Raw genomic sequence first — 13,239 nt, forward strand, 5'->3', positions numbered from 1 at the left:
ATTCAAAAATTGATTACACCATTCAATTGTACCTACAGAAAAAAGTAAAAAAAACTGTCATTGTTTGACCCAAAACATTATTTTTGTACAGTATTACTATAAACATCTAAGTCGAATAGTGAATAAATAAAGTAAATAATAATTATTTTTCCGTAATAGATATAGGCGATTTTTTATTAAATTATTTAAAATTCCTATTTTCGCTTTCAAAATTACAAAATTTTTCCAAATTTTTACAATGGTTATTTACAATTAAATAATACTATAGTCCAGTAGTGTTGGACGCGACTTTTTGTTTCGACAAGCTGAATTTATCACTATACATAGATGCTAAATATTATGTACAATAACATTAGTTTCCACAGTCATAAAAATGGGGGGAAGAGTGTTTATAGGGTGGTTAATGGTATAATTTTTACGTAAATTCACGTTTTTATAACTTTATAACTTTTTTCCGTTCATTTCCACGAGAAAACAGTATAGTACTTTTTTTTCGTCTTCAAAAGACCTACAAAACAAAAAAGCCGCGAAATGGTTATTTCCCAGCTTATTTTCCTGGCCTAACTAGGCGAATCTTGGTCTTTTTGGCAACTTTTTAACTTGATCTTCACCGTCCGATCCTTTATTAGACTGGGTTTTTCCTGATCTTCAAGCGTTTCTTCGATATCACTTAATTCTTCGATTAATTGATTTTCCGGAGTCAAGCAAAGACTTGGTTGCTCGATTTCATGAGAAATGTCTTCGGAATCACTAAAATTTTCCGAAATTTTGTCAACGTTCAAACAATAATTGTCCGAACCATGACATTTTGTACATAAACCTGTACATCGTAGTCTATGTTTTTGACACCCGTCTCAACAGGTTTCGCAACTACAAGAGATTGTTTTTAATAAATCTTCAGGCACGACTAGAACTTCTGTAAAGCGAGGTATGAGTAATTTGGAATTATTCGCAATTACTTCTTTCCAGCCCTACTTGGTTGCAGTTTTTTTTGTTTCCAAGCCACGTTTGAAGCTGCTCTACAGGAGTGTTGTATAGCTGTTCCAACAGTTGTGGTAATTTTTCTAATTTAAAAGTAGACTTTGCAGTTAATACTTTGTATTGCTGAAATCTCAAATCATCCAGAGATAAATAAATAATAAAATAAAGTTTTAGGTCAAATAATGAGACACAGTTTCTTTTGCATTTTTTCCGTACAATTTAATTTTCATTGTTGGAAATTCATTGTTGCGATCAATTTTTTATTTTTTTGCATTTTTGAGCATGTTTTTGAACTGTGATTACAGATGTTTTTATTTTATCAAAAAGTATATGTCAAAACAATAAAAATGATCACCGGCAGAACTCTGTACGATGATTTTTCTAAATAGATTTTTTCTTTGAAAGAAAAGTGTTTCAGACCGGAAAAAATGAATATCTCAGAAACATCTTGATTTTTTATCTAAAAAAAATTGTGGTTATTTAAGACACAGAAAGGTTTATTTTCACCAAGTTTTGTCAAAATTAAATTATTTTTGCGGAAATGTGAAATAAAAAACGAAAAATAAGAAAAAAAACTTGTTTTTCGCATATGTCTCAGAAATTTTGAGGTTATTTTAAAAAGAGACTTCTACAAAAGTTGTAGATATTTGCATGATCTACAATTCTTATAATGGATACTTTTTTGTTTGAAGCCAGAAATCCCAATGTAACAATTTTTCACAACTTTTCAATCCCCCAAATCAACCCTTCGCCCCCCCTGCTCACGCATTTATTTATTTTTTCACCATTTCCACTTATAAAAGTCCAGGTAACAATTTTTTTTTTCTCCAAATGTAATTTGGTTGGGCTAATACCTTAACTGTTATATTTATTGTAGCTTTACATTTTGCAGATTTTCAAGCCGTCCGTCACCTAAATGCCATGTTAAAAGTTCAATAACAAAGCGACTAGCGATTTACAGAAACAACCCCCACTGCTTCCCCATCCCCTGTGTGTACTTTTCTTTGTATACCCGCTAATAATCTTCCCCAGACAAAGAAAACGCGACGATCCGGAGGGTATCGGTTTAGAATGGGTCCCGGGCGCGGAGACAAAGGTAAACAAGGGATGCGGCTAAAGTGAGAAGCAAATATTTATTCGGGTGGCGCGGCGTTTTCTTCTATCATCCCCGAACGCTTTCTTTTCGGGGTAATTAGGCGTTATTTTCGTTCTCGTTAGATGGATAGTTGGTGATTATCTGCTTTTATAGGTTCGTGGGGGCTTTATCGCTAATGGGGCGGTTGTTGTGCCGGGAGATAAGGGAAAATTAGTTTTAATAAATAAAATTCTGTGTGAAAATACTACTCATGTTTGTGTAAATTTTAGGTAAAATACGTAATTGAATTTTATTTACATCATTAGAAAATTTGAAAACTCGAAAAAACGTAAATAGTTTGAAATGTGTTGGTATGTTTATAGAAAACACAAAATTTAAAAGACCATGTTTTCTATAAAATTTTGAGAACAGATGAATAATTTACATTACCTTGTGCGTGATTTTACGACAAATTCAGGAATGTAATAGTTATTTAGACCATAAAGGAGGTAAGTATTATTTTCCAGTAGAGGACGGCTTTGCGCCCGAGCGGAGCGAAGGCTGGCAATAGAGTCAGAGGTTGGTAAATTTTACTCAACTTCTGCGTGGTGTATAACATTTTATCTGCTCCCACAGCTCTTTATGGTTCATGAAATAACGATTAGGTTTTATTTTTTGACATTTCTTAATCAATTTATTTTGACATTATTCGAAATCTAGCAAAGTCGCCTTGGTTGTTTGGATTTTGTCGTTTCTAATGTGTTTATAAACATAGCTATATAAAAGTTGCAATTTTGCTGGTTTTGAATTATTATTTGCTGCCTGCGAATTTTTATTGCCCGAGAAGTCGAAAATGCGCTACGAACGAGCATATAGAAAGTTCAAAGTATGGTGCCAGAACAAAAATACTGGTATTTCTGAAATATCACTGCTAGCATATTTCATGGAGAAGTCAAGAACTTTAAAGTCACCGACGAGTTTGTGGAGTGAATATGCAAATTTATGATTAAGTCAACTATTTTCATAGAGGAGAACGTGGATATATCAAAATACCCAAGCTGAGAGCATGAAACGTAAGAATAACGTCAACGATTTTCTCGTTCAGGCACCCGATAACACATATTTGCTAATGAAGGTAGTGACGGTCTTAGGCATTGCAGGAGCATGCCGTTCTGATGAGTTATGCAAACTTACTCTGGACGTTAATTTCAAAAATTTCGATGACATTATTGTAGTTACAATTCCAGATTCTAAAAATGTCACGTACGTTCACAATTACTTCTCATCTGGGTTCTGTTTCTCACGTAGAAATTCTCACGGAATATATCAAGATTATATTGGAAATTAAAACTGAAAATTCACGCTTTATGTCAGGAATGCACATACCGCGGCCCGCTGTCGATGTTTATGCGGTCCGCCAACGAATTTTAAAAGTATTCTACTCGTCGCGCTCCGGTCCAAGCATATTATTACGAGACTAGAAATCTGTCGCATCAACTAGATTACAGATTCGCGAAACACGTCGATCCCCGAACAAAGTGGATGGTTCTCGATGTTCGGTAACTCGTATAAATACGACGCATCGCCGGCTACCGGGACAGTTAAGTTTTGACTACGGATAAGCGAACGTGATACTGTTTGAGAACTGTAATCTGTGACGAGTAAATATTTCGTCGTTCGAACTTGGCTTTTACCGACTGTAACATATAATATTAATTTTGATACGGATAAACCAGGCCCCAGTAAGAAACGTAGTCGTAAGGTTGAAGATGAAAATCGACAGTTTCATGATATTTGGACCGAAAAATACTTTTTTATTTCATCGCATAACAAAATTGTCTGTTTAATATGCAAGAGTAGTGTTTCTATTCCGAAGGAATATAATGTGAAAAGGCACTATGAAACCCAGCATCCAACTTTTACCAAATTAACTGGCGAAAATCGAACGCAAAGAATTTCCACTTTACAACGGGAACTAATAGGCCAGCAATCTATGTTTACAAAACCAATTCAAGATGCTGAAACAGCCACTGAAGTTAGCTTTGAAATATCTCGAATAATAGCGAAAACTTGTCGGCCTTTTAAAGATGGTGAGTTTGTTAAGCAATGTTTGGATATCGCCGCAAAAAAAATTTGTCCGGAAAATGTAAAGAAGTTTGAAAAAATTCAGTTAAATCGGATGACTGTTCAAAGAAGAATTACCGCATTAGCAGATAATATAGAAGAGCAATTAGCTACGAAATCGAGAAGTTTTGAGTATTTTTCTATAGCGCTCGACGAATCTACAGATATAAGTTCAACTGCTCAACTATTAATATTTTTACGAGGTGTAACGCAAAATTTTGAAGTGAGTGAAGAACTGATTGGTATGAGTTCTTTGACAAGTCAAACCAGGGGAAGTGACATGCTCAAAGCTCTTCTAGAAAAATGTTCTATAATGGATTTGGATTTAACGAAAATATCTGGAATTACAACTGACGGAGCACCTTCAATGGTTGGAAGTACATCTGGGATAGTAACTCTGTTAAAAACATATTTACAAACTAAAAACATAAATACCAAGGAATTAATGCAGTTTCATTGTATTATACATCAAGAGGCCCTCTGTTCAAAATTATTGGGATTTGAAAATGTTATGAAAGTTGTAGTACCTACCGTAAACTTTATAAAATCACGAGGTCTCAATCACCGACAATTCAAACAATTTCTCGAGGATATTGAAAGCGAATATGGTGATCTCCTGTTTTACACTGAAGTAAGGTGGCTAAGTCGTGGGTTGACACTACAGCGATTTCTTAACTTGATTGAAGAAATCCAACTATTTCTGGCGGAAAAGAAAAACGACGTCCCCGAACTCGACAACCCTGATTGGCTGTGTGACTTAGCGTTTCTTGTAGACATCACAAATCACTTGAATGTCTTAAATACGCGACTCCAAGGCAAAGATCAATTGATTTCGCAGCTATACTCTCATGTTTCGTCCTTTCAATGCAAATTGAGTCTTTTCAGGACACAAATCAATTCAGCCAATTACGGCCATTTTCCGAACTACAAAAAAATTATGGAGAAGTTCAATAAAACTGACGTCAATTTCGCTCATGTTGAAAAAATTGATATTTTGATACAAGCTTTTGAAAATCGTTTTGTAGACTTCAAAAAAGTTAAACCGCTATTGGACATTTTCAGCAATCCTTTCAACATTTCACCCGAAAATGCGCCGGAATTAATGCAGCTGGAATTAATAGACATGCAAAATGATGATAATTTAAGAAACAAATTTAATGAAGGTAATTTACTCAACTTCTACCGTTGCGTTGATAAAAACGCTTATAAAGAGTTGCGAATAAATGCATTGAAATGCGCAAGCTTATTTGGATCGACGTATATTTGTGAACAAACGTTTTCAGTGATGAAACTTAACAAAACGAAAAACCGAAACCGTCTGGCAAATGAAAATTTGGAAGCAATTATACGTGTGGCTACAAGTAATGTGGAGCCAAATATAAAAAAACTTGTTAGTTCAATGCAATGTCATGCATCAAAATAATAAAACATGAAATATTACATTGTAATGATTACATAATTATTACAACAAACATTTTTGAAGGTTATTTTATTTTTATCATTGTATTTCATACTATTTAAAAATAAATTTTGTGTTAATAAATATTGTTTGTAGTGGCCCGTCCTTGGCTTATATTTTTCCCGAGTGGCCCCTGTTCCCTATAAGTCTGTGCATCCCTGCTTTATGTGCTATCAAGCATGTATATGTTACAATCAACCAGAGGGCAAGAATACCCTTTCTATGATTCCTGATAAAGATTGCACATATTTTGAAACACGAACATCCTGAAACATATACAGGCCATACATTCCGAAGAACATCGGCAACGTTACTGGCTAATACAGGAGTTGATGTATTAGCAATCAAGAGACATGGTTGGTGGAAAACAGCCATAATTGCAGAAAGTTGTGTTGCTGACAGTTTAAGTGACCTAAATGAAATAGCTAACAGGATTCTTTACAATAACACTTCAACTCCAGGTTCTAGTAGTACGTCGCATCATGCTGTTTTAACGGATCAGTCAGATAATATTGAGCTTCCGGTGACTAAAATGAAGCAGTCAAATCATTTTGAGAAAAATGTGACAAGTAAACGCGAGGGGAATAATTATCCAGATTTTATAAACGTTAGATACTAAAAGTAATAACTGTATAATGACTATAAATATTAATTCATAAATTAATAAAATGTAATCTTCATACGAATATTTCTATTTATTTGTTCATAAAATATGCATTTATAACTCGAAATCGCTTTTTTCCCTAGAGAGGTAAGTTACCTCGCTTACCTCCCGTTGTCCATAGCAACTTCCATTTCTACGGTAAAATCCACTTACCTCCTTAAAAACAATGTCTTTAATAGTCTATTTACTATAGTGGGAGCAGATAAAAGTATATGGAACGACGCCCTGTAGACTCCTACCCCTTTCAGCGGAGAACATTTTTCAGTCATTTGCCGCTAAATCCCTTGTTTGCATTCTGGCAGCGACAGCGACTGACAGAAAGCCATATTTCTCGGTTCTCATCCTTTTTTCCTGTCCTTCTGATTAGCAGCATGCACCGTGACATCATAATTTCCGTCAGTTAGCGTGTGCTGGTCTTTAATTAACTTAATTATGGCTGAGGGGGTCCACGAATCGGCAAAGATTAGATTTTAATTAAAATAATGATGCTTGATTTATTGACCGTGGTTTGTCGGTCGCGATCAAAGTGTGCCGCGATTACCTCGGCTGTTTCTGGGCACTCAGTTATAGGGATTACGTCAACAGGTACTCTTTTATATAATTTTTATACACGAAATGATTGCAAGCCCCTTGATCGACGAGTTTAGGCAACCAGCATTGCACGATTGGCACTACAACTACAAGTCAACTAAGAATCGGTTATAAATATAATTTCTTTACCGAAAATCGGGGAGGAAATCAGTAAGAGAACAAACATCTGCAAACAACGCAGCATTCTGACGTATTTGAATACATTTAGGAGGGCACAAAAAGTACATTAAAAGCTGATCCGAATTCGTTTTCCATTACAAGCGCAAATAACGAGAAACATAATCCCGCTGATGAAATTTCTGGCGGGCCCCCAGCCCTCCGGCAAATATCGCACAACTACGGCGATGTTTTATTAAAAAGGCCCCGTCGGCCTTCTCATAAATTGCATTATTTCGCGCTCCCGTTTCCCTTACACAGAGCTACGTTGAATGGCGTCAAAGCAACCGGTGTTGTAGAACGGTTAATAAAAGATTTTTGTACGTGTTGTTCGAAGGAGAAAGAACAACGATGAATACAGGTGAGAATACGCGAAATGCCGAGGAAAAAAATGTATATTTCTACTTTGTGTGTCAAATTTGTTATACAGTTTTATATTTCAAATGATATCTACCATTGATCGAACTAATGGATCGTTAGTTAGACCGAATGGTATGTACAAATCTTCACATCACACTTCGTAAGCAGAAGGTAGTCAACCATCTATGCAGCCGTGTTGTATAATATACCAACGCGAGCTTTGACTGGGAACCTTCAATCAGCATCCCATAAAGCTAAATCTCTGTCAGGATCGATCTATAATCGTTCGGGTGAAACATAACGATTATTATCATCATCCTCGTTATTCATCGACTTAACTGACTCACGTCTTAGAATTAAATTTAATAATCTCTCTTCTCATAGACTGCGAGGGTATTAAAAAGCGGAACCGGAACAAAACGGACGAAATTAAAACTTCCGGGGTGCCGCTCCCCATCTTCCTTATCAGTTAATAGGTGTCCCCCACCACCAGCCTTATTACAAAGTATGTCAAGTTGGGAAAGTTTCCATTGTGGATGTATAACCACAGTTGAAGGATGGATGCTCGTTTATCTTTATTGCAGCTAATCCAGGGGGCAGGAGAGAGAATTTAACGCAAATGTTTTAGATGACTTCGGAAAATTGCCGTGGAAATAACAGTTTGTGTGAATAGGCTTAGATTTATTGTCCAAGTAGATGGAACTAAAGATTTTTATATTAGTTTCAATAAAGGAATGCCCACATTATTTGTCCCAGACTTGATCCTGGAATTAGCATCCACAAAGTTGGATTTTCACTCCATCCTTTTGTAAAGAAATTTATAATCTACTTTTTCATGTTTTTTCACTTTTAGACCGATCAAAATAACTCATTTAGAGGGAAAAAAAAGAAAATTGTTACCTGGACTGTTATAAGTAGAAATGGTAAAGGAGTTTATAATAAACGAAAAAAAAATAAATGCGTGAGCAGTGGCGGCGGAGGATTGATTTGGGGGTTGAAAAATTATGAAAAATTGTATCATTGACATTTCTGGCGAAAGTTGACTTCAAACAAAAAAGTATCTACTACAAAAGTTATAGATCATGCAAAAATCTACAACTTTTGTGGAGGTCACTTTTTAAGGTAACCTCAAAATTTCCGTGAAAAATGCGAAAAACAGCATTTTTTCGGATTTTTTGTTTTTTATTTCTCATTTCCGCAAAAATAATTTAATTTTGACGAAACTTGGTGAAAGTATACCTTTCTCTGTCCTAAATAACCTCGATTTTTTTAGATAAAAAAATCGAGAAGTTTCTGAGATATTAATTTTTTTGGGCCTGAAACACTTTTTTTTCAAAGAAAAATTCTACTTAAAAAAATCATCGTACAGTGTTCTGCCGGTAATAATTTTTTCGTTTTGACATATATTTTTTGGTGGAATAAAAAAAATTGTAATCACAGTTCAAAAACATACTCAAATATGCAAAAAAGTAAAAAATGACTTGCAGCAATGAATTTTGCAGTAATTGTTGATAATTTGTTTAAATTTAAAAAAAAAATCAAAAACTGATTACACCATTCAATTGTACGGAAAAAATACAAAAAAAACTGTCCCATTGTTTCACCCAAAACTATTTTTATACAGTATTGCTATAAACATAAGTCGAATAGTGAATAAATAAAATAAATATTAATTTTTTTTCCGTAGGATCGATTAGTGTACTTATATTTTTTAAAGGTTTGATGAATTCATAGATATACAGTGTGTTTTTTATACCTAAAAATATGCTGTTTAGAAAGTTTTAAAATTCCGCGTAGTTCCGGAGATATCCGGAAAAACCGGAAATTTTGCAAAATTGTTTATTTTCTTCTGGTTTTATTTTAAAATTAATTGCATTTTCACAATGCCACTTTTTTTCGCTCTACACAATGGCGCAACATTTTTGCAATCCGACGTTTCGTCTTCGAAGGGCCATCATCGGGTTAATTTTTTAAAATACGTCTCTGCTATTTTTATGACAAAATCTAGTCATTTTTAATTCTGAATTAGAGGATATTACTATTGTAATCGCTTAAAAAGTTTTTAGCTTGTTTTAGCTATAATTTAAAATTTTTCCCGAGTACGGCTCAGAACGCTTTCAAAATATCTATTGGATGAAGTCATAACAGTATAAAAGTCAATAGCTTACAAAATATCCAACGATTTTTTACTACTATTAGCAATACTAATTAGAAATAATAAAATATTTCATAAATTCGTATTATTTTCTTTTTAAATTAGGGATTAAAAAAATTGTTGGATATTTTGTGCTGTATTTACTTTTATTCTCTCCTCTCTCTCTCCTCCAATAGGTACAGGTATTTTGAAAGCGTTCAGAGCCGTACTCAGGAAAAATTTTTAATGATAGCTAAAAATCTTTTTACGCGATTACAATAGTAATACCTATCATGTAATACAGAATTAAAAATGACTAGATTTTGTCATAAAAATAGCAGCGATATATTTAAAAAATTAATCTGATGATGGCCCCTCGAAGACGAAACGTCGGATTGCAAAAATGTTGACGCCATTGGATAGAGCGAAAAAGTGGCAATGTAAATATGCAATTTATTTAAAATTCGTTTTCAAATAAAGCCAGAAAAAAAATAAAACGATTTTGCAAAATTTCGGGTTTTCGGATTTAGCGTCAACAGTAGACTTTGCAGTTAATACTTTGTATTGCTGAAATCTCAAATCATCCAGAGATAATTTATCATTTGTGCATTTGTAATTCGATTTTGGGTCAAAAAATGACACAGTTTTTTTTAAATTTTTTTCCGTAGAATTTAATGATGTAATCAGTTTTTGAATGCTTTTTAATTTAAACAAATTATCAACAATAACTGAAAAATTCATTGTTGCAAGTCATTTTATTTGTTTTGCATTTTTGAGCATGTTTTTGAACGGTTATTACAGATTTTTTTATTTCACCAAAAAGTATATGTCAAAACGAAAAAAAAAATGATTACCGGCAGAACTCTGTACTATGATTTTTTTAAGTAGAATTTTTCTTTGAAAAAAAGTGTTTCAGGTCGAAAAAAATGAATATCTCAGAAGCAGAAAAGAAAGAGAAAGGTATATTTTCTCCAAGTTTCGTCAAAATTAAATTATTTTTGCAAAAATGAGAAATAAAAAACGAAAAATCAGAAAAAAAAAACGGTTTTTCGCAATTTTCTCGGAAATTTTGAGGTTATATTAAAAAGTGACTTCTACAAAAGTTGTAGATTTTTGCATGATCTACAACTTTTGTATTGAATACTTTTTGGATTGACGTCAACTTTCGCCAGAAATCCCAATGATACAATTTTTCATAATTTTTCAAACCACCAAATCAACCCTCCGCCGCCCCTGCTCACGCATTTATTTTTTTTTTCGTTTATTATAAGCCCTTTTACCATTTCCACTTATAAAAGTCTGGGTGACAATTTATTTTTTCTCCAAGTGGAATTTGGTTGGACTATTTAGTGGAAGACATTCCATACATCGGCCAGCTTATCCACCAGATCTGAACGTTTTATTGTGCACGTAGCTATCGTTTATTGTATTTTCACTGTCTCATGCCGAAGAGGAAACCCTGTGTTTCGCAGCGCGCGTTAAATAATGGAAAAAACTGGGAATTGGAAAAGCAAGCCATTAGGGAGTCTGCAGGAAGTGTGAATCAGCAGCCGACCAATAAAACCGATGGACGCGGCCGGCATGGAAGTAAAAATCAAATATTCATCATCCCTACCTGGAGTAATGGGAGAGGATGCGAAATACGGCCAGCAGGTTCCATTCTCGGTTCAGGTCAGATATCCCAAATTGAAATGACTTTAAGATTCCTATTCGGGGGGATTAGATTCGACTCCTGCGGCAAATTGGATCGGAAAGGGTGGATGCGGGCCATCAAATATTTAGAGATGATCATCAGAGGAATTAAAAAAAAAAGATTTAGGGGATGAGATTTCGAAAGCCTAGTGGCGTAAATAATTTATTTCGGGAGCTGTAACAGATCTATGGAATATTTCCTGTTGTTGGAATATTGATTGCAACAAGTGCATAAATTATTTAATCTCATTCGCTGGCACCTAATATTGAGCGAAACTGCAACAGAAAATAAATTCGTAAAAACAGATTGTTTTTGTAAAACTTTTAAAGTTAAATGAATAAAAAATCTGTTAGATTTGATTGTTTTAAAATCATTTCAAATTCTAGATTCTTATGTATGTAATTTACCTATGTATTTTTATGATTTATACCAATTTTATTGCGAGTTTTGTCATGCAATGTAAGAGTACAACCAACTGTCAACCATTAAAGGTTAAATTCATATTATTCTTCTTTTAAACGTCATTTCACATCACATTTCCTGACCGGCGGACAACAGAGCGTTCGAACGTGGAAGCGAAACAGCTGATTTCCTCAGTCGTCTTGAATTTTGCAATTGATTTCAAAATCAAAGTGCAGCGAATCCCAACTTTATTAACAAAGTGCTATGGACGAATGAGTGCTGATTTAGTTGTACTGGCATTTTAAATAAATAAATGAATACCGTACTACTCTTTAAAAAGCAATAAGTCACACAATAAGATACGTACTACAAACTGAATAATTAATTGAACATATTCAATTATAAAACATAGTGAAAACGTTAACAATATTAAAAATACTAAATTGTAATAACCTAACATTCGAAAATAATTATTATCCTTATATAATTGTATTTATTAACAAATAAATACTTGCTAATATTTAAAATGTAAAAAAAATCTTATTTATTTTATTCATGTATCTAGGTACAAAGATCTGTTTATTCCTTGTCGTTCGCTACGGATTAAAAATGCAATAAAAGCTAGGTTAGTGACCGGATAATACGGTAGGTCAAGATTCACTCTCGATAAACCTTTGTGGGTCAGCGGTCAGGGGCGGTCCTAAAAGGGGTTTAAATAATGATTTGAAAATATTTTTTGCATTTTAAGTTTTTTTAGTCGCGTATTCGCATTCTACTCATTTTTCCCTATCTTCCCTCAAAATTAATGACATGACTGAATCACTATATACAGGGTGTTAGAAGTTTGACTGCCTTAATTTTAACAGACGATAGAATACATTAAAATAAACAAAAAAACCTTATATGACATGGGTTCTAAGCTCAACCATTTCCGAGAAAAAATTTTTCAAAATCTCCAACTTAATATACAAAAGTTCGATTAATTAAGGAATATTGACATAACTGCGTGCGTAGAATACTATAAAATACAATGTTTATCACTTTTTTTGAACTTCTTTATGCTTAATTCTAAAAAATAATTAGCGTTGTAATAAATTTAAAATTGCTGTTGCCACGTTGTGATGAAACTCCCCAATATTAATACTCGCTATATTATGAAAACTGTTAATCTTACGCCCCTGTAATATACAACTTTTTCGTTCAAGTAATGGCAGTCAAACTTCTTACACCCTGTATATGTCAGCTAATTGTCTTTTAGTTATCTTGAATGTTCCATTTATTTCACACTTAACTTTTGGACGTTTTCTACAATGATTATATTACAGTTTGGCCAAATTCTGATGACGAACCCGTTGACATTTCGCAGGATTCAGCCCTTGTCGCGTCGTCCTTTGTCCTTCGGCAATTATTCGTAATAGGAATCGGTCCCGCGCCAGGAAAATGAAAACAGAGACAAGGCCCCTTTGTCGTTCGTCCCTGTCCAATTTGCTTCCTTCGTATTAGGGATCCCGACTGGGCCTGACAATAGTCGAAGAGGGAGAGTTTTCGATGTATTAATAATGCCCTAATAAAAGAGACACGTCATATACAACAACCCTCT

The 13,239-nt window shown here is 34.0% G+C and overlaps 1 protein-coding gene across 1 annotated transcript in view; it reads right to left on the reverse strand.

Annotated features, from left to right (window-relative positions):
• Positions 1-560: 560 nt before the first annotated feature.
• The window catches only part of LOC108911610 (chymotrypsinogen 2-like), a 31,700-nt gene continuing 19,021 nt past the window's right edge, over positions 561-13,239 (reverse strand). The window contains exon 5 of the mRNA XM_018716587.1: positions 561-750. Coding sequence (XP_018572103.1) covers positions 561-750 — 190 coding nt within the window. The remainder of the gene's footprint in view (positions 751-13,239) is intronic.

This window comes from Anoplophora glabripennis, unplaced genomic scaffold, assembly GCF_000390285.2.
Source record: "Anoplophora glabripennis isolate ALB-LARVAE unplaced genomic scaffold, Agla_2.0 scaffold136, whole genome shotgun sequence".
Lineage (NCBI taxonomy): Eukaryota > Metazoa > Arthropoda > Insecta > Coleoptera > Cerambycidae > Anoplophora > Anoplophora glabripennis.